Raw genomic sequence first — 12,933 nt, 5'->3', positions numbered from 1 at the left:
AACAGAACTAACCACTACACTAAAAAACTACCTGGCGGAAAACACCACAGGAGAGGTCTCTATCCCCACTCTGTGGGAAGCCCAAAAGGCGGTGATGTGGGGCAAGTGTCTGGCCGTCTCCTCTGCCTTGAAAAAGAATGCACACGAGCTGAAAGCGCACATGGAGAGGGAGCTTAGAACCCATGAAAGACAACTGCAACACAAACCAACTTTAACTCTTAAAAAAAAAAAAAAAATCACGTCACTCAGGGCTACACTAGGCCAAGTCGAGAAAGCACTAGTCAAACAAACAGCTCTTTTACGACAAAGCCAACAAAGCCCATACGTTACTAGCCAGGAAACTGAGGTACAACACCCAGGTGTCAACTCCCCACCAGATTAAAAGCGGAGCAGGGGCACCTTAGTTTCACATCCGAAGGACGTAGTCCATACCTTTGCAGAATTCTATAGAACCCTATACAATAATCCGGACATCCCCAGCAACCCCCCCCCCCCCCCCACCAGAACTAGCCAATCGTATAAGGCAATACTTCAATCCACAGACCTGGACTCCCTAAATGCACTAATTACACTGGAAGAACTAGAACAGACCATTAAATCCCTCCCCAATCACAAAGCCCCAGGCCCTGATGGTTTCCCCTATGAGTATTACAAAGAATTTCTCCCTCACTTGCTTCCTCATATGTGCAAACTATTCAAAGCCTTCCTACATGACACTCCAATACCTAGAGACATGCAGAGTTCCTTTCTTACAGTAATTCCCAAACCCGATAAGGATCCTTCCCCGTGTGCTAATTACAGGCCTATCACCCTTCTTAAATCGGACCTAAAAATTTTCACCAAATTGCTCTCAATCCGTCTGAACATGGTCCTGCCCTCCTTTATCCACAAGGACCAGGTGGGATTCGTCCCCCTACAAGAGGCGGGAGACAACACCAGGAAGATAAGAGACCTGGTGGAGGTGGCAAACAGGGAAGGCAAGCAGTCTGTTACTTAGTTTGGACGTTGAAAAGGCGTTTGACCGCCCAGGCTGGCCCTGTTTGCCACACTTGGCCATATAGGATTTCGGGGACCCTTTTACAGAGCCATCCAGCACCTGAATTTGGGCCCCTCCTCCCAAGTAAAAACCCCCTTCACTGTATCTGCTTCGATACCAGTGCGGAATGGCACCAGACAGGGATGACCTCTTTCGCCCCTACTTTTTTGCTTTGTGTGTTGAACCCCTAGCAGCCACTATCTGATGGAACCCGGATATTAAGAGTATGAGGGTTTGGGATAGGGAATTTAAAATCTCCTTATTTGCGGACATAATGCTTACGTTAACCCAACCCAGGACCTCTTTGCCGGTTCTTCATGCACAATTGGAACGCTACGGAGCCTTATCAGGGTATAAAATAAACACATCTAAATCAGAAGCCCTCCCCATAAACACACCTGAAGAAGAGGTAAAACACTTGAAAGCCAACTTCCCCTACAGCTGGAAAACTACTGCTTTAAAATATCTGGGGATTAAAATCACCCCGAAGTACTCTACCCTCTTTCAGGAAAATTATCCCCCCTTTTTCATAATATTAGAGGTCTCCTACAACAGTAGAAAAAAACACCACATTTCCTTACTAGGACAGATAGTATCGGTGAAGATGGCAATCCTCCCAAAACTATTGTATCTTTTTCAAACCCTACCCATCCCTGTCCCTTATGGCCAATTAAAGCATTTACAGGCCGAGCTCTTGCAGTATACCTAGAATTATAAATTGCACATTATACAAAGAAAACCCTTACAAAATCCTATACTTCTGGTACATGACCCCAGATGTGCTCCCTGCCATCTACCCAACTAGTTCAGACTGCTGCTGGTGATGCATGGGAGCCAAGGGAACACTGTTCCATATCTACTGGGAATGCACACAGATAGTCCCTTTTTGGACATTAGTCCAGCAGCTTTTGACACGTCTCCTTGAAAGGGCTTCCATTGAAAGCACCGGCCCCACAGCGGAAACTAGTTCGGCACATCCTCACAGCGGCACGCTGCCTGGTGGCGCTGAATTGGAAGCGCAGCTCCTCCCTGACTGAAGGAGCTTTATATGCTAGAATAAGGGATATAGAATTAATGGAGAAAATGACGGCGAGGATTCAGGACTGCCTGGACGCACACAATATGGTCTGGGAGTTGTGGCATCGTTGGAAGGAACAAAGACCTAGACGGTGGCACCAGCTGACGACCTACCCTACCCCCCCTTTCTCTATTCTTCTTTCTTTCCTTTTCCCCCCAATGGGAGTACTTATACGCCAACAACTGTTACAAGTTAAAAGGTTTGGTTACTAACTAATGTTGGAGAATGAATAGCCTGACATTAGCATTTAAGATCTGGGTTTCCAGATAGAGAGTAACTTAGCACTTAGGATATATTGCAACGGTGTATGCCAAGAAAACAAGTACCTAATGTATAAATGTAAATTACCATTGGCCAGCAAACAGAGTGATCCCCTTTAGGATTCAGAAGTGGACAGACGTCAGACCAAGAGAAGTAAAAAGGGACTGGTCAGAGAAGGTTAAATGAATGCACAAAAAAAAAAAAAAAAAAAAAAAGGGGGGGGGGGCTGGGTTTGGGCTTTAGGATTAAAAAGGAGAAAACGGTAAATGGCCTTTTTTTGGAGGGTTTATTGACAATTTCAAAACAAAAAACACAAAGACTCATTTCAATATATTGCTCAACACGAAGGATGTAAATCCATTGTGTCCTTTGAAAAGTAAGTTAATCACTGGTAAAACATAGCTATGACATCAGTGTGCTGCACCTAACCTGAACAGAGCAGAGCTGTGGGAGGGACCCAACAGGCCCGCCCACTACAGGCTGCCTGCAGAAAACTAGAGGGGTGCATACAAGACTAGTCACACTTTACATGGAGACACAGCAGCAGTGACTGGTCTTTGTGCATGAGCTTCCTGTAAGACCCTTTTCACACGGGAGCGTTTTGTAGGCACTATAGATTTAAAAATAGCACCTGCAAAATGCCCTAAAACAGCTGCTCTATTCACTTTCACACTGGAATGGTGTGCTAGCAGGGCGTCAGAAAAAGTCCTCCCCGCAGATTCTTTGGAGCAGTGAAGGAGCGGTGAACTCGACGCATCGCTGAGGCAGCACTGCAATATCGCCAGCAAAACACCACTCCGGCAGCGTTTTGCGGGCAGATTTAACCCCTTTTTGCCCCACCCTGCTAGCGGCTAAATATTGCAGCTAAAATGACGGTAAACCGTCGCTAAAAATAACGCTGCTTTACCGCTGACACCGGCGGCGACTGGGGTCTAAGAAAGGTGAAGTTTCACAACAAAATTACTCTACAGATGTAGAAGACACACACAAAAGGACAGCCAGATTCAGGCCCGATTCACACTAGAGCGATGCCATACATTGCATATGATTCGCAATACATTGCTGTGCAGCTCACATTCGAGGCCAGTGCGATTTCAACCATACAAAGCATTCACTTGTATGGTTTTTTTTTGGTCTGCATTCGAATCTGATCACATGGGTGTTCACTTCAGCCATGCGATCAGATTACTGCACCATTTCCCAGTTCACACTGCGATCCACGAACCGATCTGGGGAGTGTCATTAACTTCACATTGACAGCCCTGGCGGTTTGCAGATCTTAGTGTGAACCACTGAGACTCAGATGCGATGCGCGAACCCGCACTGGATTTGTAGGGTTCCTGCATCTCACCAGTTTGAACCAAGACTTAAATGGGAGTACACACACCTCTTCTATTTAGACTGTTTGCTTATCCAGGAGTTCAGCTTTAGGCCCCTTTCACACTACCGCGACTTGAAAGTCACGCAATGTTGCTGTGATTTTAGGGAATGGCAGTCCCAAGTCGCACAAGTGTGAAAGGGGCCTTAATGAGTGTCTAATTAATCCCACCTCTCTTTAAGGAAATGTGTATATAGCAAATAATCACACACACACACACACACACACACACACACACAGCTTCAATATAATAGAAAACACGGCTATTGCATACTACACCTCTAAACAGCCTTGTGATGTATTTTGGGAGAAATCCACCCTGATCTTTTGTGGATGACCTTGTTCCAACCTCTACGTTTTGCAAGACTGCACTTACAGGTGGAAGTATTCTCAAATGCCAAAGTAGCAGATTTTTGGCAGGAATCAGCCAGTGGTTGGCAGCATTTCAATCTATTCCAGCCATAGTTGTCCACATTCAATAACTTAAGTGTGTATTCCCGAAACCAGACCTTCCAGGGAAACTTGCCAGAAAGCATAAACTCTTAAAAATACGGTAAATTTGCTCATACAAGCCTGCTGACAATATTAACATCTCCAAAGTCAAATTGCTGCAGAGATAGCAAGCACCCACCCTTGCAGCTTACTTATATCACTGTTTTAGTGCACTACACCTTTAGAAGTTTAGGTATAGTGCAATAAAAAAAATTGCAGAGGGATGGTAATGTAATATTGCAGTTTATCATGCACTACTGTCTGTAACCTATTTTCATCTTTTTTGTCTGTGTACATTTGGCAAAAAAAAAAAAAAAAAAAAAAAAAAAAAAGTGTGACTACAAAGAGACCAACTAAATTCTAATTGAAAATAGAATGCAGCAATCCAACCACAGCTGGCGACTGATTTTATGACTTTCTTGGACTATAGAAATGAAAATATTGAACTGTACAAAAGTCATAAAATCACTTGCCAGCTGTGGTTGGATTGCTGCATTCTATTTTCATCTCTTTGTAGTCACACTTTTTTAGATTTTTTATTTTGTACTTTCTTAGGACTATATAAATGTAAATATTGAACTGTATGAAAGTACAAAAATGCAAATCAATGTTTGTTCTTGCGTATTGTACCCACGTCACAAGTGTAAGCAGTGGAGCTCATGCAAACGTACTATAAATCTCTTTATACATGAACGGCATTTGAAAAATGGCACATGTCACATGACTAATCAGTCTAGAACAAATGCATCAATAAGCCAATTGCATAGTGAACTACATCAGTGGTGTAATCCATTATATACTCAGGACACTCCTGACAACAAAATATTTAGTGAAGAATAAACTGTACTTACGCAGGAAGTGTTTTTCCAGTAAGGCAATTTCCAGATGCCCTTTAATCTCATTGAGTCGGTCAAGTTCTGTCCGGTTAAATTCTGATACTCCAGATGCCATGATGATGGTCCCTGAACCAGCCTAAGAAGGAGTTACACAGATAATATTAACTATTCCATATAGAAGATGCAAACACTGGCAAAAAAGATGCAAAGTCAGCTTATATACCCAGTAAAAATTAGCACCCTCGGTACGTTGTCATGCAAACCATAAAATAGTAACAGCTGTTGTATTAAATATACTGGATTGTCATTTCACATCAACAATGCTAGTAAATAATAAAGCAGTATTAACCTTATTTCTTGATCTGTGCTCAGAACACAAATCCTGTAGTATCAGATAAGACAGGGAAAGTAGAACAGCAGCATTCTGGGCAGCTATGAACTAGAGCAGAAAGGCTTTTTTTTTTTTAAACAGCTTGGAGAGTGAAAGAAATAGGATTCCACAGCACACGCAGGCGCAGCCCACTACCGTCAGCATTCCTGCAGCAGTAAGGGAAAATGCAACGTCACGGATGATCTTAAAGAAAAAGATAAAATATGATGTAAGGGTGGGACCCAAGTGAGAGCACTGCAGGACCTGGAGAATCCTCCCAGTCTGGTCAGAATCTCACCAACAGATCTTCAAGTAGAGATTATTACCAAGACACAAACACTGGCTGCAGCACATTACATTTTACCTTTGTGGATTATTACACATGAATTTCTCTGCCTCCAAAAGTGAGGGAGTAAATCAGCCATTATAGTACACACTAAAGACCTGCATAAAGCCTCACCACGCGACACTGATATATTATTTGAAAAGTACGCTGCACACTGATTTCATAAAACAAAAATTACATGTTTAAAGAAACACAAGCTGCGTCATCATTCATGCAGCCCATAGCCTGTCATTTACTTACTTACGGTACTACTCTGAATGTAATGTGTGTGCAGCAGGAAACACTTAGGAATCCAGACATTAAGGCTGCATTCAAACCTGAGTGTTTAAAGCTTGTAAAACAACCAAAAACACGCCTGAAAAACACCCAACAAGCAAAATCCCATTCATTTCAATGTCACCTGTTCACATCTGAGTGTTTTGTCATCTGAAGCAAAACACCTGAAAAACACCTTAACCACTTGACCACTGGGCACTTAACCACTTCAATACAGGGCACTTAAACACCTTCCTGCCCAGACCAATTTTGAGCTTTCAGCGCTGTCGCACTTTGAATGACAATTGCGCGGTCATGCTACACTGTACCCAAATGAAATTTTTATCTTTTTTTTCCCACAAATAGAGCTTTCTTTTGGTGGTATTTGATCACCTCTACGGTTTTTATTTTTTGCGCTACAAATAAAAAAATACCGAAAATTTTGAAAAAAAAAATGTTTTTTTTTGTTTCAGCTTCAAAACTTTGTAAATAAGTAAGTTTTCTCCTTCACTGATGGGCACTGATGGGGCTACACTGATGGGCACTGATAAGGTGGCACTGATGGGCACCAATGTGGCACCAATGAAGTGGCACTGATAGGCGACACGGATGGGCGACACGGATGGGCGACACGGATGGGCGACACGGATGGGCGACACGGACGGACACTGATAGGTGGCACAAATTGGCACTGATAGCTGGCACAGATGGGCGGCACGGATGGGCGGCACAGGTGGGCACTCATAGGCGGCACAGGTGGGCACTCATAGGCGGCACAGGTGGGCACTCATAGGCGGCACAGGTGGGCACTCATAGGCGGCACAGGTGGGCACTCATAGGCGGCACAGGTGGGCACTCATAGGCGGCACAGGTGGGCACTCATAGGCGGCATCGGTGTTATAGTAATGGATGCCAATCAGTGCCAAACAATAATGCATGCCAATCAGTGATGCCCATTGTGGCCACTGATTGGCATCCATTATGGGCACTGATTGGCACCCATTGTGCTGACTGGCACCCTGGTGGTCTAGGGAGGATTATGGATTTTTATTACCTTTTCCCTGGTGGTCTAGTGGTGTCCCTGGTGGTCCAGTGTGGGCATCCTCGGGGGGGCTGTGCTGATAATCGATCAGCACAGACCCCCCCTGTCAGAGGAGCAGCCGATCGGCTCTCCTCTACTCGCGTCTGACAGACGCGAGTGAGGGAAAGCCGATCACCGGCTCTTCCCATTTACACTGTGATCAGCCGTGATTGGACACGGCTGATCACATGGTAAAGAGTCTCCGTCGGAGACTCTTTACCGAGATCGTAGTTGCCGGGTGTCAGACTGACACCCCGCAACAACGATCGCCGCGATGCGCGCCCCCGGGGGGCGCGCAGCGGCTCATAATCCTAATCACGTCATATGACGTCTGGTTAGGATAATGAAACCACTTTGCCGCCGTCAATTTGTAATAGGGCGGGCGGCAAGTGGTTAAACACCCTTCCTAACCAGACCAATTTTCAGTGCTCTCACATTTTGACAATTACTCTGTCATGCAACACTGTACCCAAATGAAATTTTTGTCCTTTTTTTTCACACAAATAGAGCTCTCTTCTGGTGGTATTTAATCACCGCTGGGTTTTTTATTTTTTGCGCCATCAAAAAAACACTGCAAATTCGGTAAAAAAATGTATGAAATTCTTTGTTTCTTTTCAAATTGATTGGCAGAGTATTGCACAGTGTTGCAGAGTATGGGCAGAGTATTGCACATTGTCTCCCACAGCGCTGTGGGCACTACACATCCAGCCCACAGCGCTGCTGCCATCTCTCCCCCTCTCCCCTCTCACTGTACCGATCGGTACAGAGAGGGGAGGAAGGAACCAGCGCCATGACGTGACGCCGGTTTGTTTACAAGTGAACGCTCTGTCATTTGACGGAGCGATCACATGGTAAACAGCCGCTATGAGCGGCCGTTTACAGTGATGCGGAGTCCCCCGGACCCGGCGATCATGGATGTTCCCGGGTGTGCGCCCCAGGGGGCATGTGGGAGCAAGATTCTGGGAGGACGTCCATGGACTCCCTCCCAGAATAAGTCGACCGAGCAGTAGCAGTCTTTCGGCTATGGCCTAGTCGGCATGTGTATTTTTTTTTTTTACCTCTAAATAACTGTTGCTAGGAGGTCCATCATAGTCTTCCTCCTTCAGTGCCTTGACGTCCCTTCCCCGCAGGGCAGGAAGGGCTCGGATCTGGCCCCTCCCTCTTGTCAATCATCTGGGACACGTGACAGGTCTCAGACGATTGCGCGGCCAGTGGGTACCCACAGTTACAATGCTGGTGCCGCCGAACGGAGGGCAAGACAAGCGGGGCTTCCATCCCCTGCATCGCTGGACCCTGGTACAGGTAAGTATCAGATTATTAAAAGTCAGCAGCTGCAGTATTTTTTTTTTTTTTTTTTAATGGGAACTCCTCTAAGCTCAAAAAAACATGAGCTTCTTTGGGGAATATTACTGGGATTTTCCTGCTTTTTACACTGGTGACTTTTGACCTATACAAAATAGCAGCAAAAAGGCGGTAAAATTGCGCAACTTTGAAACATTCAGGTGTGAATTTAGCCCAAGACATCCAAGCGGAGCAGCCAGATGATAGGTCTGCGTCCAGTCCACTTATGCAGAGAGGACGCGGACACAGAAAAAAAAAAAAAAAAAAATCACTTGGTTTCCCCATCTACACAGTCAGTGTTGATAGGGGAAGTCCTCCCACATGGAGCCATCAGCGGAGGGGAGGAAAACATAGCGGATTTAAAAAAAAAAAAAAAAAAAAAAAAAAAGAAACACACACACACACACACACACACTCCTAAAGTTGAATATGGAATGCATATTAATGCAATTTATTGGCCAGAATATAAAATTTTTCTGACCATTTGAATTCATCAACGCTGTAGTGTTTATGCACATTTGACATTCTTTCTGCCCAAGCACTCCTCTCCCGAACATGCTGGAGATGCGTGTTTTTTCTTTTTTTCCATTTTGGATAGTGTAATGGAGGATAATAACCCCTGGTTTGTTTTTGCCATCTGTGAAATAACCAATAACCAAGACAGGAAGTGGGAGGAAATCCCTTCACAGTGAGGGAAATCCAGAGGTGTCACCAGATCTAGCGTCCCCATTGGACCCAAAATGTGGGATTTTATTTTCATCTGCGTCATTACTTTTAATAATTATAAACAGGACAAACCGTAAGCTTGAATCTCCCTAATGGGAGCACAGAAAACGATAAAAAAACTGACAGGGGTTTTATTTGCTCTTCACTCCATCCAAAAAAAACTAGGGATGCACCGAAATTTCGGCCGCCGAAACATATCGGCCGAAAATGCCCTTTTCGGCAATTTGCCGAAAGAGAAAAACGGCCGATAATGGAGCCGAAAATGGGGCGGGGCCAGGGTAGGGGGCGGGGCTCCGCCCCCCACCCCTGGTGCGCCCATCATGAAGAGCTATATCATGCTATAGTGCAGGCGAGCCGTCTCCGCCGCCTGTTTGATCACAGCGCGGGAACATCATAGCTTTCAGTTTAATAGCTGTGTGTTCCCGGCTGCGCGCCATCACGTACAGCCCCTCCCCCTTGTCAGGGCACTTTGATAGACAGATCACCCATAGGATTGGACGGATGATCTGTCTATCAAAGTGCCCTGACAAGGGGGAGGGGCTGTACGTGACGGCGCGCGGCCGGGAACACACAGCTATTGAACTGAAAGCTGTGATGTTCCCGCGCTGTGATCAAACAGGCAACGGAGGCGACTCTCCTCTTCTCTCTTCTGTTTTCTGTTTTCTCTTCACAGGTTGGCAACACACACTGGCTGCTTTGAGGGGAGACACACACTGGCTGCTATGAGGGGAGACACTGGCTGCATTGTATCAATTGTATCATGTGTCATGTATCATGTGTGCAATTTCTGACCATCTCCTGTACCACGTCTGCAGTCTCTGACCATCTCCTGTACCACGTCTGCAGTCTCTGACCATCTCCTGTACCACGTCTGCAGTCTCTGACCATCTCCTGTACCACGTCTGCAGTCTCTGACCATCTCCTGTACCACGTCTGCAGTCTCTGACCATCTCCTGTACCACGTCTGCAGTCTCTGACCATCTCCTGTACCACGTCTGCAGTCTCTGACCATCTCCTGTACCACGTCCCCAGTCTCTGACCATCTCCTGTACCACGTCCCCAGTCTCTGACCATCTCCTGTACCATGTCCCCAGTCTCTGACCATCTCCTGTACCATGTCCCCAGTCTCTGACCACCTCCTGTATAAAAATATTTTTTAAAAACAGTCATTTTCGGTATCGGTGCTGTTTCGGTATCGGTTTTCGGCCTAGTGTATTTTTCATTTTCGGTATCGGTGCTGTTTCGGTATCGGTTTTCGGCCTAGTGTATTTTTCATTTTCGGTATCGGTTTCGGCACCAAAAAACCCATTCGGTGCATCCCTAAAAAAAAAAAAAAAAAAAAAAAAAAAAAAACACATTTTGCCTTTTATACTTTACGTTTTCACGGTTGTGTACGATGAGCAGGGCCCAGGAGTTCTCTTCAAGAGACCGACTGGTCATTATATGGCTAGTAGTAATGAAATACAATTGGCCAGTCTTGTGATATAAACTTGCCTTCAAACTAAAGAGCACATTTAGAGGGGAAAAAAATGTAGAGTAAATCTTATTGTGTGTGAAAACCAACAGCAGCTCCAGATCATTTTGAGTTAACCGGGGGCCTCACCGCCTGTTTTAACCCCCTAATTACCAGACAACATTGTTTTGTGCACAGTTGCGGTGCAGTTGCAGCACAGCACCTTTCTTTTGAATGGGGTGTGTTTGGTGGGCAGTACTGCCTGCTGGGCATGACCAAGTGTAAAATTCCTGCCATGGCTTGTGTACACCATGAGCACTGCCTCAGCAGCCACCAGGGTAGGCAGTTGAGGGGAGGTAAAAATGCTGCTCAACCATGGGTAAACAAGGCCTTAAAATCAAACTCCAGGCAAAGCTCATTTAACTTTGAATAGGTGAAAAAGGGTAAATTTCCCTTCACTTGTCTTTAGGACACAAAAATAAGTGGGCAGAGAGCCTCACAAAAAAGGGACAATTCCTTTAGTGCTCTGAAGTGATGAGTTTGGGCGTGTTCCATCACCACACACCGCCAATCAAGGCAGCGAGTCATTTCCTGACCGGCAGCTGCACATTCACACACTGCCTATGATTGGGAGTGTGCAGTGCCGGCTCCCCGGCGGGTTCAATCCATTCTTAGTGGTCTGACTGTATTTCGATGGGCTAGTTCACACCTGAATGGTTTGAATGGGCTGAAATTGTAATGGGCTGCAGAAAAGGGAGTTCATGCATTACTTTTTTAAGGCACCAAATTCCATGGTAGTGCAATACCATGAGTTCTGGTGTAGACAAACACACTGTGTTTGTAATCTGCATTTGGAGCATTGATAAGAATATATTGTCACCCGAAGCAGATGCAGTAAACGTGCACAGAAGGCACCTGACCCACACCTCGTTCTGGTGTGAACCAGCCCTGAAAACAAACTAAGGCTGCATTCACACCTGAGCGTAGTGTTTTCAAGCAGAAAATCGCACGAATTTACCACGATTTTGCTGCGTTTTTTACCGCGATTTGCAGCGTTTTTAACCGCGATGTGCCGTGATTTTGTGCAGGGCAAAAGGTCACCAATGTTAAAAGAAGAAAAACGCCCAAATCTGCTCAATTCGAGTGACAAAAAAAGGGTCCGGAACTTTGAGCTTCAGGCATTTGGCTTCAGGCGACATGGAGTGGAGATGTGAACCATCTCCATTGAGAATAGATTTTTTCCCCTCTAGCGTTTTGTAGCTTCAGGCTTCAAGCTACAAAATGCTCAGGTGTGAATGGGGTTTAAATTCACAAACTTATTGGCAAGAGTTCCACGTCAAAGAGTTTGTGTTATCGGTAACTCTGTTTCAAAAATAGCAACTGGGAGAAAAAAAGTTTCCCCCACCAGAACAGGAAACACTTCAAATGAGAAGTTTTTAATTAATTACACACAGGGCTGCATCTCAAGTTTTCCCAAGAGAAACATAGGATAGATTAAAAGACATAAAAAAATAAAAAAAATTTAGTGAGGGAACAGTAATACTAATTCTAGTTTTCCGCAGGCTGCTTCTAGGATTGCACCTCAGAGGATAAACGAGAACTTGCCAGACTAGGGTGGGACTACAGCATGAAGGACTTCCCTCCCAAAAGGTCCAGCCGGCTGAAGTGAATAGGTCCAAGCAATAATGATGGATGAAAGTGGACCAACTTGGCCATGATGCAGCCTTGCAAGTTTGCTCCAGAGATGCACCAGTCCAAGAACTTGTAGAATGTGCTAAACTTCTAAAAAGGTATGGTTATCTTAATAACTTTGTATAACCCCTAAATTGCTGTTTTTAGCCATCTTGCTTTGGGTCCCTTAGAAACCTGACCTTTTCTGTATACTCGTGAATGAGAAGCAATTGATTTTCTGAACTCCTTAGTAACCGCCAGGTGATGAAGAAGACACCTTACATCCATGGAATTCAAACCTAATTTTTTTGCAGTGTCTGGCTATAATTATAAAATAAGGAGGATAACTTAAAAGCTGATTCCTGAACTTCAAGACACACCCCTTCCCCCCCCCCCCCCTCCGTAATACAGATAGACATCAGCCTTTTTTTTTTTTTTACTTTTCCAAATGGTCTCAGCACACCCCCCATTCTTTGACATTCGTCTAGGCCAGTGATTCTCAACCAGGGTTCCATGGAGCTCTAGGATTCCTCCAGAGGTTGCTAGGGGTTCCTTCAGCATTGGGCAATTTCTGCCTCTCATAAGTTCCCACTGACACCATTTATCTTT

The 12,933-nt window shown here is 45.1% G+C and overlaps 1 protein-coding gene across 4 annotated transcripts in view; it reads right to left on the bottom strand.

Moving 5' to 3' along the window:
* The window catches only part of GRAMD4 (GRAM domain containing 4), a 241,629-nt gene that overhangs the window by 167,089 nt on the left and 61,607 nt on the right, over positions 1 to 12,933 (bottom strand). For 3 of the 4 annotated variants that reach the window (XM_077469837.1, XM_077469835.1, XM_077469836.1), the window contains exon 3: positions 5,097 to 5,217. In XM_077469837.1, the coding sequence (XP_077325963.1) occupies positions 5,097 to 5,217 (121 nt within the window). Of the gene's footprint in view, positions 1 to 5,096; positions 5,218 to 5,430; positions 5,586 to 12,933 lie in introns of those variants that run through there. The other variant, XM_077469838.1, reaches the window with a different exon arrangement.

The sequence above is a fragment of the Lithobates pipiens genome, unplaced genomic scaffold, assembly GCF_037356315.1.
Source record: "Lithobates pipiens isolate NorthernLeopardFrog02 unplaced genomic scaffold, aLitPip1_a1.2 Scaffold_8, whole genome shotgun sequence".
In the NCBI taxonomy this organism is placed as follows: Eukaryota; Metazoa; Chordata; class Amphibia; order Anura; family Ranidae; genus Lithobates; species Lithobates pipiens.
The sequence above is the reverse complement of the archived record's forward strand: the minus strand, read 5'-3'. Positions and strand labels throughout refer to the sequence as shown.